Source organism: Cuculus canorus, chromosome 27, assembly GCF_017976375.1.
Source record: "Cuculus canorus isolate bCucCan1 chromosome 27, bCucCan1.pri, whole genome shotgun sequence".
Classification (NCBI taxonomy): domain Eukaryota; kingdom Metazoa; phylum Chordata; class Aves; order Cuculiformes; family Cuculidae; genus Cuculus; species Cuculus canorus.
In genome coordinates this window covers 1,355,891-1,375,727 of record NC_071427.1, presented here as the reverse complement: position 1 = coordinate 1,375,727, position 19,837 = coordinate 1,355,891, and the positions used below count along the sequence as shown (strand labels likewise).

The window sequence follows — 19,837 nt, the reverse complement described above, 5'->3', positions numbered from 1 at the left end:
GCAGCAGAGTAATTACAGTTTCCCACCTCCTTGACACCCACTAAATTACTTTCCTGTTCTAGGACATCGTACCCCACCTCCAAGCTCCCGGGCAGGTCAGAATAAGTGATGCAATTCAACTATGATGAAGTCACTCTCATGGGGCTGAGGGAGGGGGGAGAGCGCGAATGATGATCTATTGAGCCGGGAGTCCTGATTTACGAGTGAGATTTATGCCTTGCAGAGTCCCAGAGCCTCTGCTTTCTGTGCCCACCTTCTTGCCCAAGGTGGGACTGTCGGAGGTGTTTTGGCATCATGAATCCTGGCTGCTGTCTTGGGAAGACTTGAAGGAGTCTGCAGATGTCCACTACCCACGGGACCTCCTGCTCTGCATCACCGGTGCCCTGCTGATCATCGTCCCATGCATCTTCGGAAGGTCAGTGCAGCAAATCTGGTTTCTGCTGTGCTGGTTGCCACCAGTGCCTCCATGATCCTTACCTGCTCCAGACTGGACAGGGGATTGTCCCCAGGAACACTGCATCTCTGCTTTTTTTAGGCATACGGTGTTCGTGTGACAGCTCTTTGCCCTGCCCTTCCTCTCGCCTGTACCTGTAACTCAACCTGTACCAGCAGGTATGAAAAGACCAGTTCGTCACTCGGTTACACCTCGGCTGTGGGTGGAGGGATCTCTGGTGAGAGTCCAGGTGGGAGCTTGCAACACAGACAGGAGATTCGCTGGGTCATCAGCTTCGTTGGAAGCCCCCAGCCTGACTTCGGAGGATGCTCCCAGAGGTGCTGTGTGAGCCCCTGCTCTCAGCACGGAGGCAGGAGGAGGGGATGACCATGGCTCTTGGAGCTCGTTGTGGGACTGTTGTCCAAAAAGTCAGATTTGTTCCCTGGCACGCAAACAACCGGTTGGTTTTGTTGCAGCATTGCACAAGCCTGGGTGCTCTGTGGCTTTTCCAAGAATTAAGCACACCTGACAGGAGCCTCCGCACTCAATTCATTAGAAAAGTTACGGGTGGTTGCATCACCCAAGTTCTTCCCTACTCAGCAAGTAGGGGTTCTGCTGCTGGAGGTCGGCTGCTCATGGAGCTTTATTTGCAATTCATACATAAAATAGAGCATGTTGAAAATCATGGGTTTTAGCCCGTGAATGTGCAGAGTCTCAAAGAACTGGATGTTTTTCCTGACGTTACTGAGTGAACTATGTGCTTGTTTCCTTATCATCACAAGCTAAAACTTCTTTTATCTTCAAGTTTGCTGTCAGGAGTTGATAATTATCAGTCAAAATTGTAGCAGAAGTGGGAAAAAAAAAGGTATATTTAGAATTTTATGGCAAATACATTTAATCCCATTGTGTACATCTGGCAAAATTTCACCACAGAATCATGGAATGGTTTGGGTTGGAAGAGACCTCAAAGCCCATCCAGTTCCAACCCCTGCCATGGGCAGGGACACCTCCCACTGGATCAGGGGCTCCAAGCCCCATCCAACCTGGCCTGGAACCCCTCCAGGGATGGGGCAGCCACCACTGCTCTGGGCAGCCTGGGCCAGGGCCTCCCCACCCTCATTGTGAAGAACTTCTTCCTAATGTCTAATCTAAATTATCCCCCTTCCAATTTAAAGTCATTCCCCTCTTGTCCCATCACCACAGGCCCTTGTAAAAATCCCTTCCTTAACTTTCTTACAGAAAGCACTGAAATCTTCATAGTTTTCCTCTTCCTCAAGCTATTTGCTGTCTCAACGAGATCTTTCTGCTGAAACCTCTGTAACACATGGAGTCAGAATGGAGAGAGAAAAGCCACTAAGTGTCTCCATCAAAAAAAATCAGGTTATCTTTGGCTCTCAGCTTATGTTCAACTCTAAATGGATACAAATACCTCCATCAATCAAGAGATCTACTCTCCCTCCCCACGTGAACAATAAATTATTCAATGCTTGAGCCCTGCTATTATGCTCTTTAAAGCTATTCTCCTCGCGGCAGCTTGCTCAGTGCTCCACGCTGCAGGGTTTCTGAGGAAACCGATAACCCCTGGCGTTCCCGTGCCTCCCACGGGCTGTGATTTCTAAACCTTTCCATAGGTGATCTACAACCACGCACGTAACAAGAGGAGACAGGTAGAAGCGTTGCGGTAGGCATGCTGCATCCTGTTTAATGCTGATGGAGCACGGCTGTGGATACCCGGCTGCATTAACAGCACACGCGTGTGACATGCTTAGTGTCACATACCTGAATGCATAAATCCAGAATGGCCTCCCTTCTGGTGCTCTCCAGCCTGGAATAAAGGTAATTTTAGCCATAATTACATAACTTGGGAAACTTGCTTGTTCCAGGCTAAAATGGCTTGACTGCAGTGGTGGGTTGGGGTTTTTTGCTGTCCTACAGCATCAAGAGCTCACGCATCCTGCTCAAGAGTCCCTTGGCACACAGCGGATTTATTATTTTAACCCCACAATATTTTCTAGCACTGATGCAGTGACTTTCCTGACTCTCCCAGCTGGTCGAAGGACAGAAGCCGCAGAGGTTACAGGGCAGAGCAGCCCTTTATTTACCATCAGCCCTGAGGAGGTAATGTACCGTAACAACCCAACCACTGTTTCCAATAATGACCTGCAAACTTGGTGTAGACCTGAAGGTTTCACTGGCTTCTGTTTGAAGTTCATTCACCAAGTAGAAAAAAAAGCCAGAGTTATGGAGGAATAGGTCTATTTTCAAAGTTTAAAACAATTAGCAGACCAAACTTGACACAACCTAACTCCCATCAGCCCCAAAGCACGCGGCTTTTTCTTTTTGGTGATGCTGGATCTGGCTTTGCTCATGCCCACGTATCGAATCTGCGCACAGAGACACAGCCATGAATAGGAAGGGGGCAAGGGAGTTTGTTATCGATGACCTGGCACATATCAATGTAGGGATCAAAGAGGATCACAACGGGGAGGGCACTGTTCCCCTTCCTCTGGCCAAGGAGATAAATCCGTCCATTCACAGTGCTGCAGCCCATGAAGAACTTCTGGGTCAAGCATTCCTCATCCACCTGGGTCCACTCATCGGTCTCCACATCGAATCGAAACGCTCCCCCTCCTATGGTGTAGAGAGCACCATTCAGGGCTGTGATGCAGAGGTCGTACCTGGGAGGGAGGGAACCCTTGATCAGAAAGATCTGGACCTTGAAATGCTCAGTGGGACCTTGGTCCTCATAACAAAAATCATGTTTAAACAGAGAATCACGGAAGTGTTGGTGGGACTGGACTTCTGCATTTCTCTAGTCCAATCTCTTCTTGGGGCAGGACTAACAGTAGAACCTTTCTTCTCCTGTCAGGTCCCAGATTATTTCTTACCTTGGAAGTGGGGAGAACGAGACGACATCCCAGCTGTCCGTCTCTGTGTTCAGCCTTTGCACTCCATTGTAAACGTGTCCATTTTCATCCAGGCCACAGACCACATAGATCCTGGTTCCCACGCTGACCGCGTCTCCTCTCTCCACAGGCTGAGCCATAGGACTCATGCTTTCCCACTCGGACTCCATCAAAGCCATGCGCTCCACCGCTGGGATTATCCCTTCGTCCGTGCTCCCTCCGAGCACATACAGGTAGAGCCCTGCTCCTACTGCACAGTGGCTGTTGCGGGACTTCTTCATGGCCGGTCCCTCCAGCCAGCTGTTGTCCAAGCAATTGTAGATAAGCACCCAATCCACGCTATACCAGACAAACTCATCCCGGAAATAGCCGCCTGTCACAAAAAGGAAGCTTCCTGGAAAGACAGCAGAGAACGTTATCAGTTATATGAAGGCTGAAACTTGTTCTTGAGAAGCAGAGGTCTCGTTTCTCCCAGTGCTGAACCAATGAGGTTCAAGACAAGCAGAGAAAATGACTGCTCTTTGCATCAGTTTGCAGTATTTGATTCTCATCAGCACAGACATGCAGAGCCTACAGGATGCAGGAACTCCAAGTTTACTCCTGCTTTTGAACAGAATCAAGGAAACACTGGCTGGAAAAAACCTCTGGGGATCTCCTGTCTGAACTCCCGTGTGAAATGGGACCATCACTAACACAAATAAGGGAAGCCATGGCTTTCATCAGTCTTGAAAGTCTCCAAGCATGAAGATTTCACAGCATCCACGGGTGAGTAGCGGCACCTGTAAATCAGCAGTCACCATCTGTCACAACCACCATGAAAGAGAAGAAAAAAACAGGCTGCTTAAAGTGAAACCATCAGCCTCGCTCCAGGCAGAGAGAGCATAAGGAGCTCAATAGCGCCTGTGACGTCAAAAGGATGTTGTTCATGCTGGAGAAGAGGGGGCTGAGGGGAGACCTCATCACTCTCTGCAGCTCCCTGGAAGGAGGTTGTGGTGAGGTGGGCGTTGGTCTCTTCTCCCAAGGAACAAGTGATAGGATGAGAGGGAATGGCCTCAAGTTGTGCCTGGGGAGGGTCATAATGGATGTTAGGAAAAATTTCTTTACAGAAAGAGCAGTGAAGCCCTGGCAGAGGCTGCCCAGGGCAGCGGGGGAGTCCTTATCCCTTTAACCCTGGAAGGGTCAAAAGAATGTGTAGCTGTGGCACTTGGGGACACGGTTTAGCAGGCACAGGGGTGCTGGATTGGTGGTTGGACTGGATGAGCTTAGAGGTCTTTTCCAACCTTAACGATTCTATGGTTCTCTCAGGACCAAGGAAATCAAAACTATTCTTTGAACAAATATAAACCCAAACACGAATGAGGTTTCAGCACTGCTAAACAAGGCAGTTTGACAGGAGAAGCAGCCGAACTCCCTGCAAGGGGGTCTCTCAGCCTCAATTCCTGTTTGCGTGTGCTCAGTCCCACTTCTCTGCAAGTTACCTACTGCTGCCACTGCGTACTGGGTGAGGTTCCTGCGCTGCAGTGGAGCACGAGCCTGCCAGGTCCCTGTTTTAGGTTGAAAGACAAACAGTTCTTGCTGTTCCTTGTCATGCTTTCCTCCCAGGACATATAAGGTGTCGTAGCTCCGACCAGCGTAAGGACACAGTTCCGTATTTTGCCAGCTGGGTGGAGGACAGCTGTCTAACTTCTTTACGAGCCTGGAAAAGGTATCTGTCTCTCCAAGGCGCTTGCTGCGCTTCACCAGGATGTCAAGGAAGGACAAACTCAGGAAAGTGACCCTGACTTCACCCACCAAATCCAGAAAGTCTTCCTCTCTCATTGCTGGGTCCTCCATTATCCACCTCATAATGCTGTCGAAAACAACATCTTCTCGTGAAACAAAGAGCTCATCGCTTTTTAGGAACTGCAGCAGCATTTCTTTGGGGAGCACCTTAAATTCTTCCTGGCACATCACATCCCCCCAGTGAGTGAGAGCCACGTTCATAGCAGACGCGTGCAGCTCTACAAAGGCAAATTGCTGCGAATAGGTCATCAAGCCCAGGCAGTTGGAAACATGCAGCTCTCTCTCCAGAAACTTCTCACACAACAGTTTGACCCTGTCAAACTGAAAATAATCAGCTGTTTCCAGTAAGCTGGTCACGTTTTCTTGGCCTATTTGCACCTGGGCTGTGCGAGTGAACTCGAGCAGCGCTTGAAAAGGCACTGCATCGATCCCCCTGATCACTATGTGGCGCTCAGTGCTCTCTCGTGCCCCCCCAAAAAACATCGCTTCAAAGTAACGACTGTGGACTGAGAGTACCCTACGGCTGACCTGAAAGAGTCTCTCTCCAACCTCAAGAACTGTGTCTGCAGTCATTTCTGTCTGGGATCTCGGCTCCTCTGGTTCTTGTGTGGGCTCCATGCTTGCTGACTGGCAGGCGGTTAAAATTAACCCGGCTCTTACGCAGCCGTTACTCATGTGAGGTCTGGAAACATTATCCCCTAGCTATGATAAATACAAGATAAGTCAATCTCGTCCTAAAAATAGACTGTTTTCTACCGTCCTGCTTTGCTCTTCAGCCTCTCCTGCTGCTTCCAGAGCAGGAATAGCAGGAGAGCTGTATAACCAATAAACCACAGATTTAATTAGCACCTGTCCAAGCCAGGCAAGACAACAGCGAATTAGGGGAGCTGTCAGCTAGGCAAGGAGTCTAGACTACGAGGAGGGAAGAGGAGAAACAACCAAAATCTTCCTCAGCACTGCCTGAATATCAAGAATTTGTAAAAGAATGTTGAACCTATTAAAATAAAAAGAATCATAGAATCATTTGTTTGGAAAAGACCTCCAGAATTGAGTCCACTGTACATGTCCACTACTAAACCAGATCCCTGAGCACCTCATCTATCAGTCTTTTACATCCCTCCAGTGACGGTGACACAATGACCTCCCTGAGAGCTTCTACCAGTGCCTGAGAACCCTTTCAGTGAAGAAATTTTTCCTAATATCCAACCTAATCCTCCCCTGGTGCAACTTGAGGCCATTCCCTCTCATCCTATCGCCTGTTACCCGGAAGAAGGGACCAAGACACACCTCACTACAACCTCCTTTCAGGCAGGTGTAGACAGCGATAAGGCCTCCCCTCAGCCAAGAAATACCCACTAGGACACTTTTCAGTTCCGCAACCAAAACCACAAGAAAGCTCAAGATCTCCTGGGAAAAACCCAGGAAAAAACTGATTTCCCCAGAGCCACATCCTTCATCAGTTCAATATCAAGTTCCATATTGCTTGCAGTACGTAGTATAAATTTAACTTCATACTTTAGTTAAGAGACAAAGGAATGATCCCCGCTGACACCCAGCTGGCTGTCACATAGTTGAGAATGAGCTCAACCTCACTGCACTAAAGCACAGTCACAGCACAGAGAGCAGCTCCGATTCCACACTGTGAACTTTTCCAAGGTTTTTAAGACCAAGCTATTAAGTACAGACATCTGCACAGCGACCTTGAACTAGTGCCCCTTCTCCCAGAGAGCCCATCCCAGACTCAGTCTCATTTCTTGGTGGAGTTTGGCAAGCGGAACAGTACTGTTTGGATCAAGGGCACCTTTTTTCCCCTGGAAGTTCACAAATGGTTTTAGAGTCACGTTTAGGAATGAATCCAAGAAAAAAAGGATGTAGACATTTAAAATTCAGCTATTGTTTTCTTATTTTTAGATGCTCAACTCCTCATTGTAACCCAGAAGTCTGCACTGCAGAAGAAGACAGCCGTGTATCTCACAATGAAGACCGAGCAACCTACTAACTGGGCTGGAAATGCTGGAAACACTCCCTTCTCCAGAGCTTATGCACTTGGTGCAGGACTTCAGGCAGATCTCTCTGTACCACCTGCATCCAGAGCGTGGAATTCACGAGAGAGCTTCAACAGTTCTGCTTCTGACACTAAACTCTGACAAGACAGCACAGAGACGGAGCAGCGTGTTATTGCTACGAACAACCACCACTCCCTCTCCCACTCAAGGGACAGTTGGGACTACTCTGGCTGATGGCGAGCAAATTCTGCTCGAAACACTCCAAGTAAGGAGTCTCTTTTGAATTATGAAACTGCTCGAAGAACAAGTTTTGTAGTGTTAGAAAGAAATCGTGTTGCAAGGGGCACAACTCCACAGACAGCTCGGTGAGGCGCTTCAAGAATGAGCCTCTAGGAGATTAAAATCCAGAGCACTTTAGTTTACCCGGGCAACGTGCCACACAAGACAGCTGGTCCCTAGTTTCATAGTTCCCTGGAAAAGTCAGATACACTGAACTGGAATTTATTTACTTCAAGTTCCCCTCTGTGTCAGAGCAGACCCAGGAAAGACTTCGCATGGGAGTACAGTGCTGCTGCCAAAACGAGCAGCCAATGCTGCTCTGTCCTTGCCACCTTTTCCTGCAAACCTCTAGGAACAAGACTGCTGCTGCCACCAAACCAATTTGCTCTGCCACAGCCTCCCCCTAAAGGGAAATCAAGTGGCAGAAGCAGGTTGCACACAGCCCATGGGCACAGACACCTCATTAGACACTCTTTAATAAAAACACCCAAAGAAAGGCAGGAGTCCTCAGAAAAGAGACCAGATGCTGCCATTCCTCACAGATTCCCTATCCCAGGGTGGAGCACGGCTTCTGACCTACTCCCTCTCGATTATGTCATGTTTACAAACCTCTTCAACAAATTGAATTTAGATTTACAGCTGTGGTGAACTGCAATGTCAGCTGGAGAGCACTTTTTCAGACTAAAAACCAGACATTTACAAACAGATTAATTTGTGTTTATTTACTCAAAACTCCTCAAATCTTGCTATTTCTGCAGTATAAAAGAAATAAAAATGTTGATTTACAAATCAAGTTATAACAAACAGAACCACAAGTGGATGGCTACAATATAAAAATACGCAGTATATTCAGACACTGCCTACAACTGAACATTAGAGGCTTAAATATTCTTCCCCTACAACTCCAAGTATTGGATAGATACTTCCATACTGTTCACATCACTCAGCCAGGAACCATCCTAGAAGTCAGTCGAGGCCTGTGGAAGCGTGGGAGTGTTCTGATATCCAGATCACAGCCCACAAGGTCTGAAACAAACACTAGAAGAGACCTCCTCGCCTGCACAGCCTGGGCAGGCACCACAAAGGGACAATAACTTCCCTGTATGTGCTGGAGCAACTGCACCCAGCAGCAAGAATACGACAACACTATGCTTCTCAGCCGAGTGCTGGCATCTAAGAGGAAGAAAACCATGTTCTACTGTGTTTTGGCTCCAGATCAATTTAGATTAAATACATTTTTAATGTAGTTAAAAATGTAAACAATATTATTCAGGGCATTCTTGACTAATTTTATGTGGTTACTTCAAAACTCACAAGATCAAGAGGGTCTCAGACAATTCCATGATAATATATTCCTCCTGCCGGCTCCAAACAGTGCCATTACACATTCATTTAGGGGGAAAAAAAAAATCAGAGCTTACTTCTTACACACTGTTCCCCATTCCCTCATCATTACAGAAAGCCATAAAAATAAAAGTTGACCGTTCTTTCACCCTAGCAAATACACATTCAAACTCCTCCCTCAAAACAGGGAGCTCCTCACACACTGATAGTTTTCTCTGATATTTTGCACCCTTGAAGTCTTCGGAGACCATCCAAAGAAAACATTAGCCATCTTGCTGCTGAATGAAAGGGTTTGGAATAGCTTCCATGCCATCCTGTGGACAAATGAGAACCACAGAGGTCCCTCTGCAGACCACAAGTCCCAGCTGACGCGTGTCTTCCGTCAATTTGTATTGATCATCTGGATCTGAAAAGCAGAGATGCACAATTATGATGGCAGCAGCAGGGAAAGAAACCAAATTCCATCAGCTCCAAAAGGTACAGACATACGAGGTTTCTCCAGGTGTCTCTGCATCGTTTTATTGAATGCATGGGCTATGAAAATGATGCAGCACTAATATCCGATTTCTTCCAAGACGTTACTGATTTACTCATTTTCAAAGCAGCACATGCTGTGAGCAATAAGGAATTTCACTTCATATACAAATCAGAACAAAGATCTTTTAGAGTTTCAAAGGCCCTTTCACTCATCTAGCCAGAAATGTACATATAAGTGATTAAAAAAAGCTCCTGATCCCGTTCCAAAAGCCTTTATAGACAAGCATTTGGAGATCAATGCAAATCAGACCCTGACTCCCCAACACACCAAGTAGAGAATGCACCACTCCATTCCCAGACTGAGCCAAACAAGGCTGGGGACAGGGACAAACACCTCACACAGCGACAGCCAATTCTACCCTCCATGAGATGTCAACACATTTCATCAATATGCACTACACCCACCTTTTAAAACTGCCTTCTAAGAGTAAAAGTAAAGCTTCAGGCGCTTCCTTGTAAGCAGGAAAGAGAACGTTCTTCCAAAATGCTACTTTAACACGATAAATTTTGTTTCAGAGAAGAGAAAGGGAAATGGGAGTATTTATCCTTGGATGGGAAAAAGAAACAAATAATAAGAGAAAATCCTAAATCTCTATTAGCTCTAAGAAGCTACAGAAGGCTTTAGATCCACAGAAATGGAAAGACTGCATTTACAGCAGAGTTTAAGACATTAAGATCCCAGTTCTTGCTCAGATGCTTTTTCTGCTCCGAGCAAACCAGGATCCACCTGTATAAACAAAGGCAAAGGCAATTGCCTCATCTGAAGAGACACACAATAGTTTATTCAAGCTTTAGAAAACAAGAGCACCAAATGAGTTATAGAGGAGCTCAAGCAAGGGCTACCAAGAGTGTTCTACCACAGGGAACGTGCTTAATTCAGCCTCTGTTACCTTATACCTTTCTTTACAATTTAATTATCACAAACACGTCTCAGTTGGATAACGTAAACCTGCGATTTCTGGTTATTCATTCACATTGCTGTATGATTTCTGTTAAGAAAATTATTCTTGGTGGAGGGGGATAAAAAGAGAAGCTTTACACTGACAGTGTCTGACTTACCTCGCATGTACTCTATGGTACCATCAAGCACAAGGTTCAGAAGAGGGTCAAATCCTTTCAAGACTCCACTTGCTGTTTAAGAACACACACAAATCAGTGATTAGAGAATATTTCAGCATAACAAATCAATACAAGGCACACCACAAAACAAAAAAGCCACCCCAGAACCAAATAAATACCCTTAGCAAATGGGTAAGGCAAAAATGAGACAAGACCATAATATTTTAAGTGTTTTCCTCAGAAAATCCGTCTTCCAGAGGCCCCCTTGGAGTACAATCTTGTTGGCATAAGCACTGCCTTCACTGCAGACAAGTGCTTTGTCCTAAACTGGAATGGGATTCCACCCAACTGCTCGCTAAACAAATAACAAGACTACGCAGAGTGATCTCCCAGTTTGAAAAACACTTGTTGATTGCCAGCATTGCCATCACTACTAACAGCCCAAACCGAAGAAGAGACTCTCTCAATCACAGGTGTGGTTGGAAGAGGAAAGAACTTTGCATAAATATTCAAGAAAATCTAACCCAAGAGATCCAACAAAATTGTCAACTGTACAAAAACTACAAAAAAGACCCCAAATCAGCAAGGAGATCAAGTAACTTCCAAAACCCCATAAACATCAGGTCCCAGTGGAGTTTTAAAAGTGATTTTTAGAAGCAAGCTGAGTGCTTCGCAGAAGCTTCTGATGAGCACCTGCTACGCAGCATGCCTGAACCTCTCAGACAAGAGGTTTGCAGGTGGCACTGCCAGCTGCATTGGGATGGACCTGGATTTACGGCACGTGAGGGGGGAAGCAACGACACAAACACCTTAGAAGTGAGGAAAAGGCAGGGTGAAAGACATTGAAACAATCTACGAACTCCAGGCACATGAAATATGTCAGGAGATAGAAAGGGATAACAGGTGTATTAATAGTAATTAACCATAAGCATTTCATGGCTGCTTTAAGTGCAACCTTACAATGTGAAAAAACAACTGGAAGAAAGAAGACAGCTGAGGACAACGAACAGAACATGAAAGAAAAGCACGCGATGAGACCTACAGCCAGGGGATTAACGGCAGGGTTAAAGCAGATAAGCTGCACACTGGTGACAGCAAACGGTAACAAACAGAAGCCCCCCCCCCACTGCTCATCGTCTGTCCTTGAAAGCTCCAACAGCGTAGCTCCAACACAGACAAAAGCCCAGGAACACAGGACAAGGAAAACACAGAAGGCAAAGGGAGCTCTGCACCACAGGGCAGGCACCTGGCCCCACTCACCTTCTCGCCCACCCTGAAATTTCACTCGGATTGTTTTGTCGATGTATTTGGAGAGGTCCAAGATACTCTCTTTCTTCTTCTTCTCTTTATCCTAATGGGGAGGAGCAAAGGCAACCTGCATTAACAGGAATCCTCCCCTGGGTTATACATATACTGGTTTGTACAGCACTGTTTGTCACATCAACACCACCCAGGCAGAGCCAGAGGGCTGAGCAGTCGGTACCGGAGGGCAGAGGGGCCTGGGTGGCACCAGCCATAACCACCCTGGAGAGAGAACTCTATGGAGACAGAACGGGACAAGACAAGCCCATGGGCCCCCTCACTGCTGGCTGCACTTCACAGGGAAGGGATTGGACCCTAGCTCCCCTCGCCTCCTCAGAGGCTGCCATGGTCAGTGGGGCTGGGATAAGCCCTCGCGTCCCCACCGGCAGCTGCCCTTTGCGGGGACAGGATGGATCTCCCAGGTCCCCTCACAGGGGGCTGTGCTCAGCAGGAACGGGACAGATGCCCCCAACCCTTCTCTCGCTTCCTCAAAGGCAGCTGCATTCAATGGAGACAAGACAGGATGGGGCCGACTCCCCAGGTCCCCTCGCTCCTTCACAGGCGAGCGCAGTCAGTGGGGACGGATCTCCTGAGCTGCAGTTTGTGGCGACAGGACAGGACCCCCTCGCCTCCTCACAAGCAACTGGGATCAAGGGGGACAGGCCCATCCCAGGTGGCCACAGTGGGCCCTGGGTCTCTCCGACCTCCTCGCAGGCGGCCACGACCGCGCTCAGCAAGGCCGGGCCGGGGCCTCAGACTCCTCACAGGTGGCCACGGTCTATGGGGAGGGGACAGGGCCCCAGGGCCCCCTCATAGGTAGCTGCGGTTACGGGACCGGGCCCATCCCGGGCTGCCACGTTCGGCGGGTACCGGACGGACTCCCAGGCCCCCCAGGTGGCCTCAGCAGAGCAGAGCAGAGCAGAGCCGGGCCGGGCCGGGCCGGGCCGGGCCGGGCCGGGCCGGGGCGGGGCCCTCGCCCCCTCACAAGCGGCCATGGTTGGAGGATCCAGGTCGGGCCCCCTCACAGGTGATCGCAGCCGGGGCCCTATTCCCAGCAACCGCCCCTCACCGCCATCTTGCCGGCGCCGCCACCACCGCCGCCGCCGCCGCTCGCCATTTCATTCGCGGCCGCCAGAAGGGACGCCGCGCCCCGGCCGCTGCCCATTGGCAGCGCGGGAGCACGGGGGCGGAACTTCCGGCGCAGCCCATTGGCGGCCCCGGACGGATGGGAGGCGGGACTTCCGATATGCAGCCCATCAGCGGCTCTGAGCGTGCGGCGGAGGGACTTTCGGCGCGCGGTTCATTAGTAAGCCAGGAGGCAGGGGGCGGGACTTCCGGCGCAGCCCATTGGCGCCCTGGTGGCGCGGGGGCGGGACTTCTGGCGCGCGTTGCCGGGTTACGCGGTGCGGAAGGGCCCGGCCCGGCCCGGTTGGAAACAAAGCGGCGGCAGCGGGGCCTGGGCCGGGATGGCGGCGCGGCGGGGCCCGCTCCAGCTCTGGCTGCTCCTGCATCTCCTGCCGCAGGTGAGCGCCGAGCCGGGGCGAGAGCGGCCGCGGGCGGAGCCGGAGCTGGGGCTGGGGCTGGGGCAGGGGCTCGGGCTGAGGCGGCCTCGCCAGGCCGGGAGCGGGACCCAGGCTTTGTCGGCGGGGAAAGGCCTCACCGGCACCGCTCGTGCCCTGGGAGCTGTGGAGCCCCCTGAGGCAGCAGCGGTTGTGTGTGAGCGCTGGGGGTTCTGTGGGGCTTTCGGTTTTGTTCTCTTGCTCGGTTTGGGCTCCTCAGTACAAGAAGGACACTGAGGGTCTGGAGCGCGTCCAGAGAAGGAACGGAGCTGAGGAAGGGGCTGGAGAATAAGGGTTGTGAGAGAGAGAGCTGAGGGACCTGGGGGTGTGTCCTGGAGAAAAGGAGGCTGAGGGGAGACCTCATTGCTGTCTACAGCTGCCTGAAAGAGGATTGTGGTGAGGTGTGTGCTGGGCTCTTCTCCCAAGTAACAACCGTAGGACAAGAGGGAATGGCCTCAAGTTGCACCGGGGCAGGTTCAGATTAGACATCAGGAAAAATGTCTTCATGGAAAGGGTTCTCAGGTGCTGGCAGAGGCTCCCAGGGAGGTGATGGAGACCCCATCCCTGCACGTATTTAAAAGACGGGCAGATGAGGTGCTCAGGGATCTGGTTTAGTAGTGGACAGGGAAGGTTGGACTTAAGGGTTTTTCCCAACCAAACAATCGTATGGTCTGTTCCATGAGTAATAGCGTATCCTCATAGTTCATATCATCCAGGACCCTTGTGGGCCTAGCTGCCTTTTCCAAGCAGAGGTTCAGTTGGGGCTGGGGTCCCTCTTGGCTTCAGGTTCATTCCAACTGACAAACTCACTCTGAGAAAGCAGCTAGCAAAAAAGAGGGGATTTCTGCTGAACCTGTTCTGCTGAACAATGCTCAGCGAGTGTTGAGCATTGTTTTCTTATTGCCTATAGTGCTAATGAAGCTGTGACAAACTGAGTGTGTGATCCTGGTACAGCAGAGAGTAGATTCTTAGGTGTTGCATTACGTGGTACGTAGCTTTTGTATTTCAAATTTAGGTGTTTTGTTTTCTGAACAGTTGAAGTGCCATTTAAAGTTCTTAACTGTTTGCTAGGTGTTTGGAGGGTGCTATGTCTTCCTGAGCGTTACCGGTGTAACATCTACAGTTTAATTTTTCCCTCGGCCATGTCTGTCTCCTTACTGAATCCTTGCCAGTAATCTTTAGTTACAGAATGATCTGGTTGCCCACTAAAAACTTCTATTATATTTCTGCATCACTCCCTTGTTTCTTTTCCTGTATCATCTTTTCCTGCATCATCTTTCTTCCTCATATGCCTGGTGCATTTTAGCATGTCTGTTAACACTTCAAGTGCACTGGTAGTGCCAGCACAGGCCCCCTGAATCCATAAGATATAGGAGAGCATCAAGGACTGGGATGGAATCAGTTTGATCTATCAGTTTGGAAAAGGTGAGCACAACAGAGTGTGGAAGGACAACTGGTGAGATTGTCCACTGGTAGATATTTGAGGATCTTGATTGAGAGCAGTTCTGCAGAGAAGGACATGAGCTGGCAACGTGCACTCACAGCCCAGAAACCAGCCGTGTCCTGGGTTGCATCCAAAGCAGCGTGGCCAGCAGGGCGAGGGAGGGGATATTGCCCCTCTGTTTCTCTCTTGTGAGACTTCATCTGGAGTATTGTGTCCAGTTCTGGAATCCTCAATGTAAGAAGGAGATGGAGCTGTTGGAACAGGTCCAGAGTAGGCTACAAAGATGATCGGAGGGCTGGAGCACCTCTGCTATGAGGACAGGCTGAGAGAGTTGGGCTTGTTCAGCCCGGAGAAGAGAAGGCTCGGAGGAGACCTTATAGTGACCTTGCAGTACTTGAAAGGGGCTCCGGGAAAGCTGGAGAGGGACTGTTCGTAAAGGCTTGTGGGGATGGGATGAGGGGGAACGGGTATAAACTGGAGAGGGGCAGATTTAGACTAAGCATTAGGAAGAATTTCTTCACCATGAAAGTGATGAGACACTGGCCCAGGTTGCCCAGGGAAGTTGTGGCTGCCCCATCCCTGGAGGTGTTCAAGGCCAGGTTGGATGGGCCTTGGGCAGCCTGAGCCAGTGGGATGTCCCTGCCCATGGCAGGGGGGTTGGAACCAGATCATCTTTAAGGTCCCTTCCAACCCAAACTATTCTATGATTCTATGATTTTGGCTTCAGCTCTGTGCATTGCAGCGTGCTCTCTTTTTGTAAGCAGTTTGGTGTGTGTGCTGTGGAGCGGTTTTAGCATGCTGGAGTGAGCTCTGAGCAGGCTGGCCTGAGTGCTGGAGCAGCCCTGCTGCAGCAGCAGTGAGTTTACTGAATGCTGCTGGTGTGCTTCTGTTAGCCAGGCTGGCTCGTTTAGAATTTGTTTGAATACCTCGTATTTTGCAATGCTTCTGCATCTCTTGCCATTGTTGCTGTGGTTTTGAGTAGCTCCTCACCCTCAGCTTAAGGCAGAGAGGAGTGCTCTGATGCTCTGTACTACCGTGACGCCCCGGTGACTGACGGATGGGGTTATTCCAGGGACAACGCTGGCAGCTCTCACAATGCGCTGTTGTCTGCGTTCGCTGTGCACCAGCTGTCCTCCTCATCGATGCCTTACTCTTGTTTTAGTGCTGTTGGGCGTGTTTGGAATATGTCTTTTCTCTCTCCTTGAGATAGGATAATAGGATTTATTTTTCTTTTCCCTGGGGAAGGGTGAGGTCGTGTCCACATTTGCTTCTATGCTCTGATATATTTAGGGAGAAGGAACAGCTTGGCAGGGAAGCATGGCTCTCCCAGCTCAATGCCCTCATCTGGGAACACCTGAAGAGGGGTGCGATCTTCTGCATCTGGGTACAATCTGCACTTAGGTCTGGCTTTGGTGTCAGAGTCCTCACTTTTCGTTTAACTTCCTTCTCATTCTAATGATTCCTTCATGGCATTGCTGCCTCTCAGCTGTCCTGTAACCACAGCAGGTACACATGAGCCTCTGACTAATGAAGCAACATGAGCTGCAGTGAGCATGTTGGACCTCAGTGATCTCCACCGTACAAGGTTTCAGCAGGATACATCAAGGCATTGGTTTCTGTATTTAAATTGGAGCGCTCTGAAGAATTGAAGACTGTTTGAAATTCAAGATGATGGTGGTGGTTGACAATTTAGTCTCATGGAGTTGTTGGATTGGGAATTCAAAACTTGTACAAGTGCTTGCTGGGGAGCTGTTAATAGTCTCAGAATCGATCGGTGTTGTTCACGGGAAAGGATGCACCCTGGCTCTTGGGAACTCTGCAGTGTGTCTGGCATGATGCGTACAGTAAGAGTAGCCATAGTCTGTAGTTCCTTCTTCAAGGAACACAGCTCCTAGCATCTGTTAAATCTCTGAGATTCAGGTGACCAAATCACCTAATGGAGGTGAAAAAAGTATACGGAGCATCCAGATGAGTCTAGGGTCAAAGGCGGGGGGGAACAAACACGAATGAGACACTGGGTTGGCTCAGTCACTCACAATGCAGTTTCTTGAGATACAGGAGAGCTGAGTTTCTCCTCTCCGCCCTCTTCCATTATTTAACTTGCAAGCCTCAGTGCTTGTCTCTGAGCTGCATTAATTCACCAACATGACAGAAAAAAACCCTCGCTCAGCAAAAAAATGGGGAGCATTCTGCTCTTTAATGCATTAAATAAACCGTGGAAGGGTCTGACGAGGTGCAGAGCCAACAAGCGAGCTCTTTTAGGGCCACAAGCAATTAGACTGGTTCAGTTGCCTGTCAGCACCCTCAGACATTGCACTTCTCTTGGGTGAAAAACTTTTCTTTGTTTAGCAGCTTTGCATAAAACACTTTGTTTTGTGTTAATTATACAGCAGTCCTCAAAGCAGTGATTCCAGCCGATTCTGAGCTTTGCAGAGGTCTTGGGGCACCCTTGCTTAATGAAGATGCCTGATTGGTAACAAAGTCAAAATGCAAATAGTCCCTCCTTATTCATGTAGGGAAAATAGATAATTCCCTGCTTACCTGGGAGAAGTCACTTGTGCTGTTGGAGGCTGGGCAGCTTGTCCCTGTTGAAAGTTATCGTAGGGCTCTCCAGGTCATGTACTGAAAAAAACCAAGTATAGTAAACCACTGTGTTGTTACCACCACTGTTTATTTTCTGTCAGTCTTTGAAAAAGGCTGGGCTTGATACTTAAACACTTGGAAAAGAGCTCTTGGGGACTGTGGGGACATTGTATGTGATCTGTGCAAGAGATTACATTTTCCAATGGGTTGATCTAGGATATGGAATGATCACTAGGAACAGAAAACATCATAAATGTTGCCACCATCCCAGTGCATCAGCTGCACTGCTTTGAACTGATTTGTGTTGTCTGATACAACCCGGGAAGCATCGAAGCCCTGTGGTACTGAAACAGGAAACTGATACTCTTGCCTCTGCTTAGGTGGTCTAACAGACATGTTCCGCCCCTCCCTTTCACCAAACCAGCTGCAGTTTGGTTCAGGCTCTAGAGGAGGTCAAGGCCTGCCTGCTGCCAGGACGAGAACTCCTCCAGGAAACCCATGAGAAGCAGAATGAGACAGTGGACTCCGATAAGGAGCCTCATACGAAGTTTTGGCAAGGAGTCAACTGCTTTTATCCCATAAATGTGACAACATCGGTGAGCCTTCTTTGCCCTCTGCTTGCTGGGCAGCATGGCTGCGTGACGATGATTTCCCTTACGCTAGGACCGCTCTCAGTGGCATTGCCTGAGGCAATGAGATCTCTCAACCACAGATCACTGGTGAGCTCTGTCTGAATCTTCCCTGGGTGCCAGCTGGACTGTGTGCCAGCCAGTTCCCCTCTTTGATGGGATTAGTTGTTTAGCCCAAATAAGGAACGTCTTAAATAGAATAAATCATTTGGAGTTATAATGTTGCGTCATTCAGTGTGCTGTTTGTTCAGCTTTCTTAGCAGGAGTAGCCAGGCTGGCTCTGAAGCACCAGGCCAGAAGCTGGGATATTTCCAGTTAAAATCTTTCCCGGTGCGCACAACCTATTCAGTCAAAACAGGGCCTCCAGAGTCAATGAAAACCAAGAGAATACAGAGGCTTCGGGAACACAGATCGTCAACACCAGCTGCACTGAGACAAGATCACAATCTGTTTGAAACAGTGAAGGATCCCGTGAGGAAAGAGAAGACCCTAGACCCAACATCACTGCTGGGCTGAAGCATTGCATGAGGGGAGGGTAAATCATCTGTTAGGGGATAATCACGCAGGGATTTCTTTGTTCATGTCAGCCTCTCTCCCTGAAGCTGACCATGCTGCTCTGTACCTCTATTAAATTATTTATTTGATAAAATCCAATGCCTGAGAGTCTGCTTTGCAAAACCCTTGAGTTTGAGCTCCAGAGCGAACTCACGCTGACACCCAGACAGGGATGTAAGTGAATGAGAGATAAGCACTGTGAAACTTACAAATCTGAGGTAAGTGACACTGGAAATTGAGTGTGCACAAAGAATTGTTTGGCTATAAACACCTATAACCTGTTTTTACCTCATATATTCCCTCCATGCAGTAAGTAATAGTGTTACCTTATCATCAAACTCAAGTCATACTGTTCCTTAAATATGAGTTTTGTCTGAAAAAACATTCATGACAGATAAGAGGATAAGCACAAACTTGCAGCCGTAAACAGAACTCTGCTTTGATGTTAAGTGATGATTGCTTTCTAAAAGTCTTAATCCACGTTCTCCCTGGACTTTCTGAAAGTCTGTACACCCTCTTCTGCTTTTAGCCCAGCTCATATTCTCTTTAATTCCTCTCATCCTTGATTTTACTTGGTTTTTGGCACACAGAAACTGGTAGCTCCTAAAGTGCTTTCAGCGCTTCCCGTTAGGAGCCTCTTACTCCCTTAATGTTTCTTTAAAGAACATCCATTAGGTTGATCAGAAAGCGTAATTGTGTATTGCTGTCTTCAGTGTGCGTTTGGGAATATTGCGGCGTTCCCATAAGAGTTGTCGAAATGGAAATGCAGCAACACAACTCATACTTCTCTTGTTTTATGGATGTGTAGCTTTTATCTTATAAATGTTAATTTTTTTAACTGTTCAGGTTGTTTTTGAAATGCATAAAGCTGTTCACTTACAGGCAGCTCCTGCAAAACTGCCTGAAGACTTTGGAGACAGTTGAACGCGTAATATTCAGTATTAAGCTAATTGATTTTTCTTTTTAGCCCAGTAAGATCCTTTGACAATAAGCAGGAAACACTATCCTTCTGGTCTTTACTCTGTGTCTGTATTTGGACTCCTGTGGCTTTCCCCCCTCTACTCCACTCTTATGAGACGCCATCTGGAGCCCTGTGTCCAGTTCTGGAATCCCCAACATAAGGAGAAGATGGAACTGTTGGAACGGGTCTGGAGGAGGCCACGGAGGTGATCCAAGGGCTGGAGAACCGCTGCTATGAGGACAGACTGAGAGAGTTTGGCTTATTCAGCCTGGAGAAGACAAGACCCTGGGGAGACCTTAGAGCAGCTTCCAGTACCTGAAGTAGCTCCAGGAAAGCTGGGGAGGGACTTTTTTACAAGGGCCTGTAGTGACAGGACGAGGGGGGTGGCTCTAAATTGGAAGGGGAAAGGTTTAAATAGGACATTAGGAAGAAATTCTTCACGATAAGGGTGAGGGGGC

At 48.6% G+C, this 19,837-nt stretch overlaps 3 protein-coding genes and 1 long non-coding RNA gene across 5 annotated transcripts in view; 2 read left to right on the top strand and 2 right to left on the bottom strand.

The window, feature by feature from the left end:
* Window positions 1–376: 376 nt before the first annotated feature.
* On the bottom strand, window positions 377–6,243 carry LOC104064654 (kelch-like protein 23). Its single transcript, XM_009567013.2, has 3 exons — window positions 4,818–6,243; window positions 3,322–3,733; window positions 377–3,111 (listed from the first exon to the last, which is right to left on the bottom strand). Exons 1-3 carry the CDS (start codon window positions 5,794–5,796, stop codon window positions 2,799–2,801), a joined length of 1,704 nt encoding a protein of 567 aa, XP_009565308.2. The 5' UTR covers window positions 5,797–6,243; the 3' UTR covers window positions 377–2,798.
* On the top strand, window positions 3,610–8,956 carry LOC128849277 (uncharacterized). Its single transcript, XR_008447296.1, has 2 exons — window positions 3,610–4,104; window positions 7,033–8,956. It is a non-coding gene; the product is annotated as an uncharacterized LOC128849277 (long non-coding RNA).
* LSM7 (LSM7 homolog, U6 small nuclear RNA and mRNA degradation associated) lies at window positions 8,145–12,819 on the bottom strand. Its single transcript, XM_009567012.2, has 4 exons — window positions 12,718–12,819; window positions 11,607–11,697; window positions 10,347–10,418; window positions 8,145–9,156 (listed from the first exon to the last, which is right to left on the bottom strand). Exons 1-4 carry the CDS (start codon window positions 12,811–12,813, stop codon window positions 9,014–9,016), a joined length of 402 nt encoding a protein of 133 aa, XP_009565307.2. The 5' UTR covers window positions 12,814–12,819; the 3' UTR covers window positions 8,145–9,013.
* A 197-nt stretch (window positions 12,820–13,016) lies between these two features.
* Window positions 13,017–19,837, top strand: part of SPPL2B (signal peptide peptidase like 2B) — a 32,992-nt gene continuing 26,171 nt past the window's right edge. For both annotated transcript variants that reach the window (XM_054050157.1, XM_054050159.1), the window contains exon 1: window positions 13,017–13,171. In XM_054050157.1, the coding sequence (XP_053906132.1) occupies window positions 13,115–13,171 (57 nt within the window). In that variant the 5' untranslated portion in view covers window positions 13,017–13,114. The remainder of the gene's footprint in view (window positions 13,172–19,837) is intronic.

What these genes read in the sequence shown, in the direction of transcription:
- LOC104064654 (XM_009567013.2), bottom strand. Translation starts at nt 5,796, where the DNA reads ATGAGTAACGGCTGCGTAAGAGCCGGGTTAATTTTAACCGCCTGCCAG. An exon ending in GTACGCAGTGGCAGCAGTAG is followed by an intron (nt 3,734 to 4,817) that starts GTAACTTGCAGA and finishes CTGTCTTTCCAG; the next exon opens with GAAGCTTCCTTTTTGTGACA. An exon ending in TCGTTCTCCCCACTTCCAAG is followed by an intron (nt 3,112 to 3,321) that starts GTAAGAAATAAT and finishes CCTCCCTCCCAG; the next exon opens with GTACGACCTCTGCATCACAG.
- LSM7 (XM_009567012.2), bottom strand. Translation starts at nt 12,813, where the DNA reads ATGGGCAGCGGCCGGGGCGCGGCGTCCCTTCTGGCGGCCGCGAATGAA. An exon ending in GCGGCGCCGGCAAGATGGCG is followed by an intron (nt 11,698 to 12,717) that starts GTGAGGGGCGGT and finishes CCTCCCCATTAG; the next exon opens with GATAAAGAGAAGAAGAAGAA. An exon ending in ATTTCAGGGTGGGCGAGAAG is followed by an intron (nt 10,419 to 11,606) that starts GTGAGTGGGGCC and finishes GTTCTTAAACAG; the next exon opens with CAAGTGGAGTCTTGAAAGGA.